At 54.1% G+C, this 12099-nt stretch overlaps 1 protein-coding gene across 9 annotated transcripts in view; it reads left to right on the top strand.

Annotated features, from left to right (window-relative positions):
• The window catches only part of LOC103658422 (myelin basic protein), a 114528-nt gene that overhangs the window by 68172 nt on the left and 34257 nt on the right, over positions 1 to 12099 (top strand). For all 9 annotated transcript variants that reach the window (XM_040632422.1, XM_040632424.1, XM_040632425.1 and 6 more), the window contains one exon: positions 10298 to 10734. In XM_040632422.1, the coding sequence (XP_040488356.1) occupies positions 10298 to 10734 (437 nt within the window). The remainder of the gene's footprint in view (positions 1 to 10297; positions 10735 to 12099) is intronic.

Genomic DNA, 12099 nt, shown 5'->3' on the forward strand with positions numbered 1-12099 from the left:
GGGCAGCCTCTCCCATGACCCCATTCCTGCTGTGGGAGGACTCGAGGGGTGAGCTATTGAGAGCAAATAAAAACTATATGTTCTGGGTACACAAAGGAGGCATTCATGTTGAGATGGGTGGGTTGATAAGATTCGTTTGTGGAGAAGTTTTAAAGCAATCTCTGCGGGCAGCCTGGAGGGCGGCCGCATGCCTCTCATAGACGTAGAATTTCTGCCATAGCAAGTCCGCGGGCCACAACCATGGCCTTTTTGTTTCCTTCCCCCTCCCTGGTGACCCCAAGCACAGCGAGCCAGGGACAGAAGTATTCCACAAACAAGGAGGGTCCTCTTCAGCTCTGGCCTACACTCACAAATTCCACGCTCCGCCCGCCCAGGCCCCCTCTCCCTGGCTCCTCTGCAGAGAGGGGCCCGGCCAGCCAGGTCAGAGGCTCGCGGGTACTCCCAGCGCCCCTTCTCTTTAAACCGATGGTCAGCCAAAGCATGGTCAGGCACACTCAGCATGGGCTCCGCCTCACCCTTTACTGGACAGCATGCTTGAGTCACCATCTCTTTTTTTTTTTAATTTTTTTTTTTGTTTTTTTAAAGATCTTATTTATTTATTCGAGAGAGAGAGAGCACAAGCAGGGGGAGTGGCAGGCAGAGGGAGAGGGACAAGCAGCCTCCCCGCTCAACAGAGAAAACCCGATGCGGGACTGGATCCCAGGACCATGGATCATGACCTGAGCCGAAGGCAGACGCTTCACCGACGGAGCCACCCAGGTGCCCTATGTCACCATCTTTTTAGAGTGAGGTCTGTCTAAGCCTGGCTTGTGGCAAGTCGATAGAAGGCTGCCCCTCACCGGAAAGGGCCCCCACCTGTCTCCATCTCCAGGATGGGAGCTGGGGGCACCTGTTCCCAGGTGGCTGTCCCTACGACAGAGCCTGCAGGCACTCCCTGCTGCCGGCCCCTGGCTTTTCCCTGGGGCGCTTGACTCGAGTTCAGTCAGATCCCAGCGGAGCCTAGGCTTGGTGCGAAGTGCGGCGCCTCCGGCCCCTCCGTGATGGGCAGCGGCTGATGGTCCACACACAGACCTGGCAAGATGCTTCTTTCAGGCCTTATCGTGTCAGTGGGCGAGACGTTCTTCCATCAGATAACACATCTGCACGCCCAGTGCTAAGAACCCACCTTAGAAAGGGGGGCATGTCTGGCCAGAGCTGGGGGAGGGGTCTGTGCCTCCCCCTCCATAGTCCCCCCCACACCCACATCTCATGGCCTCAGGCCTCCGGTGAGGAAGCAGGGGTTCCCCAGTGGCAACGTTCCTAGGAAGGCCTTCTGGTCCTGCTTGGGGGTGGTAGGGGCGAGGCGGGCCGGGCCTGCCGCTGTTATCCCCAGAGGCGGCTGTGAAGCACACCCCACCATTAAGAATTGTGCTCCCTTTGCACGCTGGCTGGTTTTTATTTTTGCACTTGGTTATAGCAGGTTCGAGGAGCTTTAATTATGCTTCTCTGCTGTCAGAATGTTTTTATCTAAATTGATCCTCGTAAAGACTCCAAGGAGAGTCTGTAATCTAGACTCTGGTGGTGAGACCCTCTGGGGGTCCCGGCCCCCACTGTGGAGATCCCACGCCTTCAGGCCCAGAGGGTCGAGGCAAAAAAGTTAAAAACAAGCAACAACAGCAAAAACACCTCTGTTAGAAGGAAAAGCAACAGGACATTTTGTTCCAATAATAACTAATGACCAATTTCATACCTTCAGTGAAAATGGGAACCTGGTCCAGCCTCAGGTCTACACAAAAGGAACACTCTGCCTCCCGCTTCTTCAGCTCTCCTGGAATCTCTGCTGGTGGGAATTGGAGCCTGTTCTTGCCCAGGGAGCTGCTGTTCTGAGCAGCGGTCGATGGGCAGGCGTGCTCTGGGGGGCTGTGTGCTCGACTACAAAGCCCCTTCCATGAAAACCCTGAAGCAGTCGAGCCGCGCCCTGCCCTCCGGGAGAAGCGAGCAGGGTTTAGAAAGACCTCTGGACCAGAGTAATGTTGTCTTGTATCGGTGTGGAGTCCTGGGCTTCTGGACGGTTCTCCCCGGGCTGCAAGAGGCAGTGCGACCTTCTCTCAGTAATTTGCAAGTAGGAGCTGTTCTGCAAAGGCCTGAAGTATGGGGTAACTTTTCTCGAGCTCTTTGCAGCCATCTCTGTATCTCCAAGTTCTTCCTGACTATAAAGAATGGCATGTGACTTCAGCTCGCCTGCTCTGAAGGACATGAACTTGGGTGTGCGCGCCCTTGCTTGGCCCTGTGAACTTGTCCCCGTAAGAGAGGGCCTGAAATAAGGTCAGCTGTGATATTCTGGATGGTACAATAGCTTCCATCGTCAGTAATTCTTCAGATACCACGAGGTGGAAAAATATGGGGGAAAAAAGTAAAAGTTCAAGCATGAGTTTAAAAACAACAAATCAAAGACCAAATAATTGAAGATTTGCTCCATTTTGTGGATTCGTTCCATAATGATAGTCCTTTTAACCTATGCCCCTCTGCTGCTTTGGATTAGAAACCAAGGAGGAATCTGAACGGTTATGAAAAGTAAGACACACTGCTGCATGTGGGTCTGTGGGCTTATTTTGCATGATACTTCCTAGAGGGCCTGGCAGCTAGGAAACCAGATTGCAGATCACTCAGGAGAAAACGGTTGAGTATAGCAGGACAACAGCGCATACAGCTCCTCTGAATTCTGCCATTGTGTATTTAGACGAAAGTCACCGAGTGTCCCAGCGCCCACGTCCCCGTCACTGTGCAAATGCCCTCTCCAGCCCAGGAAGGTGCCTGGCTGCCCCATTTAGAACTTTCTCCGTGCAGGGTCCCTGTGTTCTCGGGGTCCCTTCTGCCGCGTACCACACGACATTGCAAGCAGGGCTGCGCGAGGTGCGCAATCTGGGGCGGGGGACAAGAAGGTGCCTCCAGCTGGTCAGGAGGCGTGTGGCAGGAGCCTGGGCATCTCAGAAGGCTTGCTCCTAGCTGCTCGTAGTTTGGAGTTAGGAGTCCCACTGTGTCCTTAGGTAGTCGTCTGTCCTGTGGGCCCTAGACAAGGTACGGAGGCAGTGATTCTGGGCGGGCTCCTGTGGGGCCTTGGAGACCGTGGTCCATGGTGTATGAGGCCCAGCTCAGGGAGGTGGTTCAGACAGTAAGCTGGGAACCCATGTTTTTGAACCAGGAAGAATCCTAGTTCCTTGGGTGAAAAATCCCAATGATGGAGGACAGACTCCTCAAATCAGTTCAGTTGGGACTTTGTGGGGTTTGGGGCCATTTATGGGATCTTCAAACAACTCCAACAAACTAGACTTGTACTCTGCATTTTGAGTCCAACGAGATATGTCCCTAGAACAGATGCTTGTAAAGCCAGGTAAAAAGATGGGTGAAACCAGTCTGATCCCTCAACATGAAAAACAAATTTTATTTTCTGCCCAAATATTTGAGGGATGTCATGTAGGAGAAATACCAATGGGGAACTGGTTCACATAAGCCCCTTCACGGGGAAATGTTCGTGGTTGGTGGCAGAGTGAGAACTGGGTCCAGCGTAGAAACATCGCCATCCGTGGGGTTTGGACTGTTTGCAGGGGGAATTGGATCTGAACCTCAGGTGTGCTGGAGACCTGCAGCTTCCTCATGCTCTCCCAGCTTTGACCTTGCTGGAAGGTCACTCAGCAGAGCTGGACGACAAGGTCTCCGCCTGGGGTGGGCCAAGGAGACGGGCAGACGGAGCAGCATCTTGGCGGGTGGGTCAAAAAGTGACCCAGATGTGTCCCACAGCCCTTTATTAGGAGACGATGCTTTTCCTGTTCTTCCTATACTGAATTTCCTTTTTCTAGTGACACTGTGAGCTAGTATACAGCAGTTCTGTGTTTTCTCTTGGCGTTCTAGCGGGCAAGAGAACAACTTGCCAAAGTCCCAGGATGGAACTACGGAGACCCGTCTGCCCGCCCCGAGCGTTCACTACGTCCCCGGGCTGGGAAGTCGGCACACGAATCTGGAGGGAACGGCACCTAGAAGCAAAGTAAACCAACGGCAATGACCTGGGTGGGCTCGGTCCCTAACTGCACACATCTGCGTGTAATATTGGCAAAACCTCTAATTAACTGAGCGACGATCATTTTTCATTGTTTCGTTCTCACTGAAGAGCTGATCGGCCATGAATATGAAGTTGTATTGAATGACCCGAGTGAGGCCTTGTTGGGTAATCCCCTTGGTGTAGTATTTCGAGATTTCTGTTCAGAGGAGAAAACGTTAAAGTTTGGATGGTCACATCTTATCGGTAGGAGTTTCTTATTTTAGTTAAATTGAATGGACTTGCATTCATGAGATGATTTCTGGATTATGCTTTATTCTGGTTTGGTGAGCAAACATAGTCATGCTTTGAGTAACTAAATAAATGCTGTTATCTGCACTGACCTGTCGTTTAGAGAGAGGCTCAGACCCAGGAGGTAAGCCGGGACCGTGCCCACCCCAACCGCACCCCACAGACTCGGCACGCTGTGGGGGCAGCATCTCAAGTCCACCCCAAGGGGTGAAAAGCGCTGGGTGCCCACCCAGTGACGGCATTTCCACAGGCAGGAAGCAGCCGTGCCCACTGCAGCGGGCTCGGGACGCTCAGCATGTCTGAGATTAAGCGCTCCTCCCAGTGGGAGCACCCCGTGAGCAGAGGTGAGGGGACAGGGCCCCCCATGCACGCTGTGCTGTCGTTAGGAGGTGAACCTAGTGTCTGGACGGTGACTAACTCACCGCCCCACGGACCTGGGGTGCCATCCTCTGCGTTCTGGTTTATCGCCTCTGGGGTGCTACTTGACATCTGTATTTTTTCTCACATACACACACGTACACACAGAGGTGGTTTGGATGGAAGTTGTTCATAAAACTTGATTTCCATGGGTGCACTGGAATAGAGCATAAGATATATACGCTACATTAAAAAGTAGTAATATTGGGGCACCTGGGTGGCTCCGTCGGTTAAGCACCTGCCTTTGGCTCAGGTAATGATCCCAGGAGAGGATCCCCTGGGATGCGATCCCCCCCACATCGGGCTCCCTGCTCAGCGGGGAGTCTGCTTCTCCCTCTTCCTCTGCCCCCCACCCCCGTTCATGCTCTCTTTTGCGCTCACTCTGAAATAAATAAATAAGATCTTTAAAAAAATAAACAAAAATAAAAAATAGTACTATTTAAATGTAGGGCAAGAATTTCTTCATCATCGTTATTTGCGACAATCTGATGAGTATTTGGTGTGTGTCCTGCCCTGGCTACAGGCGGGTGGGTTTTCTAAACTCTCGGGGGTGCTGAGCTCCTCGTTCGGGCCAGGTGGCTTTCTGCAAAGGCCCTCCGCCTCGCCTCGTCCGTCCCTCTCTGTTAAGCAGCGGGGACCCACACATGGGGTAGCCGCCAGTTATCTGCAGTGAAACTTTACCCTTAGAGGCAAACCTCGTTGCAGGTAGAGCCAGTGGGGGCAGGAGCAGAGCGGGTGCGAGGCCCCCGGAGGTCGCGGACCTGGATTAGCATCAGCTAATCGATTCCTGCTTCACTCTCCTGTGTCTCAGTTTCCTCATATGAACACAGGGGCTCCTAAAACTACCTGCTTCTGGCTGTCGATCATGCATCCAGAACACCCAGAGGCAAAGGCCTCGCTCCCCAGGGCTCTCGGTGGCCAGCTGTGCGTGGGGGAGCAGGGGCGCCAGGCAGGGCCTCGGCACCTGCTGCTGAGACGGCCTTCCGGCATTTGGCAAGAACGTCCCTGTATCTCCTCGTTCCATCAGCACACACTCTGTTCCATGACCTGCCCGAGGCTGTCGGCTAGTTACAGGGGCTGAGGCTAGTCTCCGGGGCCCTTCTCTGCTGTGTCCTGCAGACCTCTGGCCCTCCTTGGCCCTGACTCTGGACACTGCCATCCACAGCTTTGCAGCGATGGGAGTTTCTCTGCTCTCCACGCGTCAGGCGCCCCCCAGGCGGTCAGGTGCTCTCTGGCGGACCACAGAACACCAGTGGGCGAAACGGCTTGTCAGGTCAGCCCCACTCAACGAGCCACGGTCGTTAGGAGCAACCAGGCCTAACGCACGAACTCGGATTTGGAGTTTGTGGGGGAATAGAGCAGGGAGACTTAATTCTTTCTTCTGCTACCTCAGAGCCATGCCAACTGATTAAATTTAGAATATTACAGAACCTCTGCATGGCCAGAAGGAATTAGATTATACAACTGAAATTCATTTCTAAGCCAGAGCTCCTTAGACCCTGGTGTAGAGCCCTTTCGGGACCGAAGGGAAATCTTTACTTAAAAAAAAGACTATAGAAAGCAATTTAACAGCTGTAATGCCAACAGCTAAGTCTTCTAACAAGGAAGGGGGGAGCTGGTATTTGGCTTCTGTTCTGTCCTTTTGGAGGAATGGCCCTGCACACGTCCGCATGTCTGATCGGGCAGTTGTGCTGGGCGCCTGCTGCATACACACCGAGCGCCCCGAGGGGTGAGCTAGAGGCCACCCTCGCCAGGGCCCCTCAGACACACCGCCCGGCCGGAGAGGAACACATCCACGCACTTCTCAGGAACCGAAGGCGGCCGCTCCGAGGAGCTGACCAGTGGAGCTGTGTTTCCCAAAAGCACCGTCCAGATGCCCAGCGCAGGCCTCTGGGCGGCTCAGACGTGGGACTGGGAGGCGGTCAGGACGGCAGAGGCCTGAGGACATGAGTTGGGCACCCGTGCGAGGACATGAGTTGGGCACCCGTGCGGGGACATGTTGGAGTGTGAATGGAAGAACAGGAAGGCGAGCCTGTCCTTGGTGCCCGTGGCCGTGGGGAGCCCCTGGGGGCCTGCATGAGGGGCGTGGACCGGGAGGCCTTGGGCGGGCTCCTCCAGCAGCTGTGGGTACATGGAATCCCACGAGAGAGGCTGAAGTCTGCGGACTGGCAATGGTGATGTCACAAAACCCCAGCATAAAGTGGCAAAAAAAAAAAAAAAAGAGAAAGAAAAGAAAAAGGAAGAAGATGGTTGTAGTCAGTCACGTGAGAAATAATCGAGGGGGAGAAGCCACAGGGTTTAGGATACCCTGCCTGCCAGGGACTGCGTGGGTGGGAAGGAGCCGGACTCCCAGGCAGGAGTGGGGCCACCGTGACCGTCGGCTGGAGCCTTGCTCAGGTTCTGACCTGAGTGTCTGTAATAGGACGCACCGCTCCTGCTTGGCGGGGGTCTGTGTTCCAGAAACCACTCTGGAGGGAGTGACGTCTCTGTTCCTCAGAGGTGTTCCAGGAAGCCATTCTGGGATTTTAACAGCATTACTTTCAAAAGTCCAGTACATTTTCCACCACAGTTTTCTGGAGGCCATTCTAGCAACTGGATTGAGGTGCGCTTTTTTTTTTTTAAATTAAGTTTTAGTGCAAATTCCTGTAGAATTTGAACAACAGAGCATTCTAAGTGCCTGTTCTGGCAGAATCCGACCCATGCCTCACAAACTGTGCACTAAACGCGATGCCCCTTCATTATAGTCTAAATAAGAACCTTGCATCGGGCTTTAATTTGATGAAAGCTGATATTAATTGACAAGTTAAAACTGCACTTGTCCCCACCAAAAATGCTGCACATCCACAGATTTCCACCGCTCCCCATGCCCCTTGTGCTCAGAGAAGCTACTTTTAGGACACGAATGCCCTTCTCTGTGCCTTACAAACAGCCCTATTCAGGGACACAAAGCCCAACTGTTGTATAAATATTAGTATTCAGATGCGCCTGTGTTGTGTTAATGCGTGTAATTATGTACAATGTAGCTTTTGTTCCTCTTCCCCATTTGCATTAATTTCTATTAGCCACAGATTATAAAGCACAGCTAGAAATTCAGACCCTATTTCTGTGGCAACCTATAAATTAGCAGCGTGTTCCTGCAAAAATCTGCAGTTTGATGACGGCCGTGGTATTTTCCTGTCGCTGCAGTGCAGTGAGGCATTGGGTCGACGCGTTAGAAATCATCCTGTTCTTGTGGGGTTGGATTTCGTCAGTCGTCGGAGAAGATGGGCCATGCTCTAGGGCATGACGTCTTTCTAAGGCATCAGGCGCACCTCACACGCTATCTCGTAGGGGCCTGAATGAGGTCACGGTGACCCCGGGTGCCAGGTGTCCGCCTTGAACTTTGTCCCTGGCAAACACTGAGGGCATACGTTGGGGGTGACGTAGTCTCCTTCGGAGATACAGGTGAAAATAGTGTCTGTCTGATGAGTGTCATTCATGGGACAGTCTCCTGACCAATGTGATTTTGTCGAAAGAGTGTGGAATCATCTGCCTTTGGGGACTGTTGTGTTAGTGAGAGTGTGTGTTGTGCGTGCACACACTTCTGAGAACACGTGTAACGCAGGGGAAAGTCTGCTGCTTCCGCTGGGCCCCTCCCCCCTCAGGGACCTCCGTGGCCTCCCCTCCACCTCTCCCGTGGCCAGCAGTCCCTCCCACCTGTGCCCACCCGCAGGCCCAGCCACCGTCTTCCTGGAAGTCTCATCCCACCCACATCCCCCAGCGGTCTCTGGTCCCTCCTGGGAGCCTTTCCTGGCCGCTGAGGCCTGTGCAGTCTTGACCAGGGGTCTGGGCCCCCCGCTCACCTGCTCTTCTCACCAGTCCCTCCGGCTTCAGGCCTTTCTGCTGGGCGTCTGCCCCCTTGCAGAGGCACCCCCACTCTGCCCCAGTGTGCCCTCGGTCCACTCATTCCATCCCTCAAGGGGCCTCCCTGAAGCCCTGTCTCCTGCCCTGTTGTCGTAACTGTCACAGGTTGATAGGCAGTTGCACGTTGTGTCTGTCCTGCGGCTGCAGCAACAAATAACCACAGCTGGGGGATTTGCAACAACCAGAAACTCCTCTCTCACGTTCCGGAGGCCGGCATCGAACTCGGGTGCCAGCAGGGCTGGGCTCCCCTGCCAGCTCTCCGGGAGGATCCGTGCCTCTTACCTTCTGGTGTCCCACGTCCCTCTGCTCCCTGCCACCATCAGACGGCCTCTGCCCTGTGTGTCTGTGTCTCTGTCCAAAGCACCCTCTTTTTATCAGGACATCAATCAGGTGTTAGGTCCACGCTCTTCCAGCACAACCTCATCTTACCTTGATTGTATCTACAAAAGGCCCTATTTCCAAATAAGTTCACATTCGCAGGGACTGGGGTTTAGGATGGGGACCCGCCATTTGGGGAGTCACTTCATTTCATAACATTCCTTTCCACGATGTTCATGAGACAAGGACCACATCTTGTTCACCACTGCAGCCCAAACATCGAGGCCAGTACATTACACTTCCTAAGTGCTCAGTAAATAAGGGATGGTTGGTAAGATGGATGGGTGGGTGGGTGGCTGCGTGGGTGGAAGGATGGGTGGGTGGGTGGAAGGATGGGTGGGTGGAAGGATGGCTGGTGGGTGGCTGGGTAGAGGGGTAGCTGGGTGGACAGATCTGTGGATGGGTCAGTGGATGGTTAGGTGGGTAGGTGGCTAAGCAGGTAAATGGATAGGTGGTTGGTGCTGTTGGGTAAATGTCAGTGAACAGATTGGTGGGTAGTTGGGTGGATGGGTGGATGGGTGGTATTACAGGAAAGTGTGAGTAAACCCACATTTTCTGTAGATAAGTAACTAAGGGTGGAGTGGACATGCACTCAAACCTAACGGGCAACTTGAGAGCAGAATGGGTGTGCTGCCGTGCGTGTGTCTAAGCGGTGCGGGACGGTGGGGGAGCACATGAACAGGCCATTCCCACCTCAGACTTCATCCCTGTGGCTGCTTACAGAAGGGAAGCCGTGTGAAAATGACCTGAATAAGCAGTTCTCTAGAGCAAGGGGCCTCTTGTGGAATCTGGAAACTAAAGAATTCTAAATGCCCCATTTCTTAGGGCATGCAGTGCAAAAAGATGTGGGAAGTTCCATTTTCATCGAGAACACTAAAAACACCTTTGGTCAGATCAGTGCTCCCAGCACGTTTAGCTTAGGCACCTGTGGAGCTCTGGAGACTGAATGTCCCGCAGAGACACCTGCAGTCCGGCCTGTCCCAGCACTGGGGCGACCGCCGTCTCTGTGCGGCAGTCACTTCAGCAGGAAGCCGGGTGCGCTTGGTCTAGGGGGCCAGCTCTCGAGTTAGGGCCCCTGAGACAAGACCTGCGAGTAGGACGCAGGGCAGGTCGGGTCCTGGCAGAAGCCGCCCGGGGCTGCCGCGTCGCTTGCCGGCCCCGCGCACATTCTGTGGCTTTGGTAGGAGACAAGCAGGTCCCTGGCCCTGGAAGAAAGCGGCATTGTCCCCGCTCTGCTTTGCACGGCCCGTGTTCATGTCTCACTGTTGTTTGCAGGGGAGGCAGATGTGGAGCGGAACAATGGGACCCCCTCTCAGGACACAGCGGTGACAGACTCCAAGCGCACAGCGAACCCAAAGAATGCCTGGCAGGACGCCAACCCAGCTGACCCCGGGGGCCGCCCCCACTTGATCCGCCTCTTTTCCCGAGATGCCCCGGGGAGAGAGGACAACACCTTCAAAGACAGGCCCTCGGAGTCAGACGAGCTCCAGACCATCCAAGAGGACAGTGCAGCCACTCCCGAGGGCCTGGATGTGATGGCGTCACAGAAAAGACCCTCCCAGAGGCACGGATCCAAGTACCTGGCCTCAGCAAGCGCCATGGATCACGCCAGGCACGGCTTCCTCCCGAGGCACAGAGATGCGGGCATCCTTGACTCCCTTGGGCGCTTCTTTGGCGGGGACAGGGGTGCGCCCAAGAGGGGCTCAGGCAAGGTGAGCTCTGAGGAGTAACTGGGGGCACACGGGACGTGTGTCCACTTTAGTTGACAAGGAAAAGGAAGGACAGTGAGCAGGTGAGCTAAGCCCTAGTGGAGATGTCATTGCAGCCCGTCCGCCGTCCAGCTGCTGTCCTTGCTGGCCATGCTCGCGGCTGCTGGCGGGGGGCGGGAGGGGGGCTGGGTTGCTGCTTTTGCTGCATTTCCATACCACTCAGCCTCTTTCCCCTCCTCGCAGGGGATGCGATCAGGATATGGCTCAGGAATGCAAGAACATTCTGAATTCTGCATCTCTGGGGGGGCGTGGTGTGGACATCGCGGGCATGCTCCGTTCTCTGGTGTCTCACGCTTGGGGGCTTTGTGGCTGATTTTGCTTCTGTGCTCACGCTTTTGGGGTCAGTGCTGCTAGCTTCGTGGTTTCTTGCAACAATTGTGCGATTGAGGACTTTCGAACATACTCGACATTTAAATTCGCCTTGAGCAAATTTTGTTTTCTGAATTATTTAGGGGAAAGGGGTGGAGGGGTCCTTGCGTGTGCCTATGAATCAGAACTGTATTACTTTGTAATTCCGTTAGTTTGAATAGAGTATCTGTGAAGTTTCACTATGTAAATGTTCTGAAGATACCAGTTGTCTCAGGAGGAATAAAGCTCCCCATTGTGCCCCAGCTCCCCGCCGTGAACTCATGGTGAATGGGGCATCTGTCGTGACGGTCCCTCCAAGAGCTGAGTCCCAGGTGGCTTTGCTGTGGCAAACACATAGCATGTCCTACACCTTTTTCGGGTGTTGCCTATCACAGTCCTTTGGGAAGGAGAGGATGTTTTGAAGAAAGCCCAGGTTTATTGGCTGTGCTCACGAAACGTGTGATGTCGCTTTTCCTCGGGCTGCGTTACCGTGCTGATCCTGAAAGTCTTGGGAACGTAAGGGTTCTCAGGAGTGAAGTATAGAGCAGGGGCCCTGACTTGCAATTTTAAAGGAGTTTCTAAAATTCACTTTAGTCTCTGACGACAGTTTTTTCAAGTACTGATGATTGTGAAATCGTGGAACGGTGAACAGGGAGGCAGTTTGGCCGCGCGGGAGTGAGGGCGCCTGGAGGCCCAGGAGCTAACGTGCCTGCAGCGTCTGCCCCCGGTGCCGGCGTCTCTCCGTGACCCTGACTTCTCGTGACTAACACCTGCTGTGTCCTAAGTGCTAACAGGGGCCGCCTTTGCTTGGTTCCTTCACTGTGTTTGTGGACAGCTGCTTTAACTTTTCGGCACTCTTGGGTCACCCTCCAATGTTGGTCCTCTGACCTATTTCCAATGCCGACTTCAGCCCGAGGTGCTGTCTCGAGCACAGCTGTCAAAGCAGCCTCGCCGGACTCC

The sequence above is a fragment of the Ursus maritimus genome, unplaced genomic scaffold (genome assembly GCF_017311325.1).
Source record: "Ursus maritimus isolate PB19 unplaced genomic scaffold, ASM1731132v1 scaffold_18, whole genome shotgun sequence".
Classification (NCBI taxonomy): domain Eukaryota; kingdom Metazoa; phylum Chordata; class Mammalia; order Carnivora; family Ursidae; genus Ursus; species Ursus maritimus.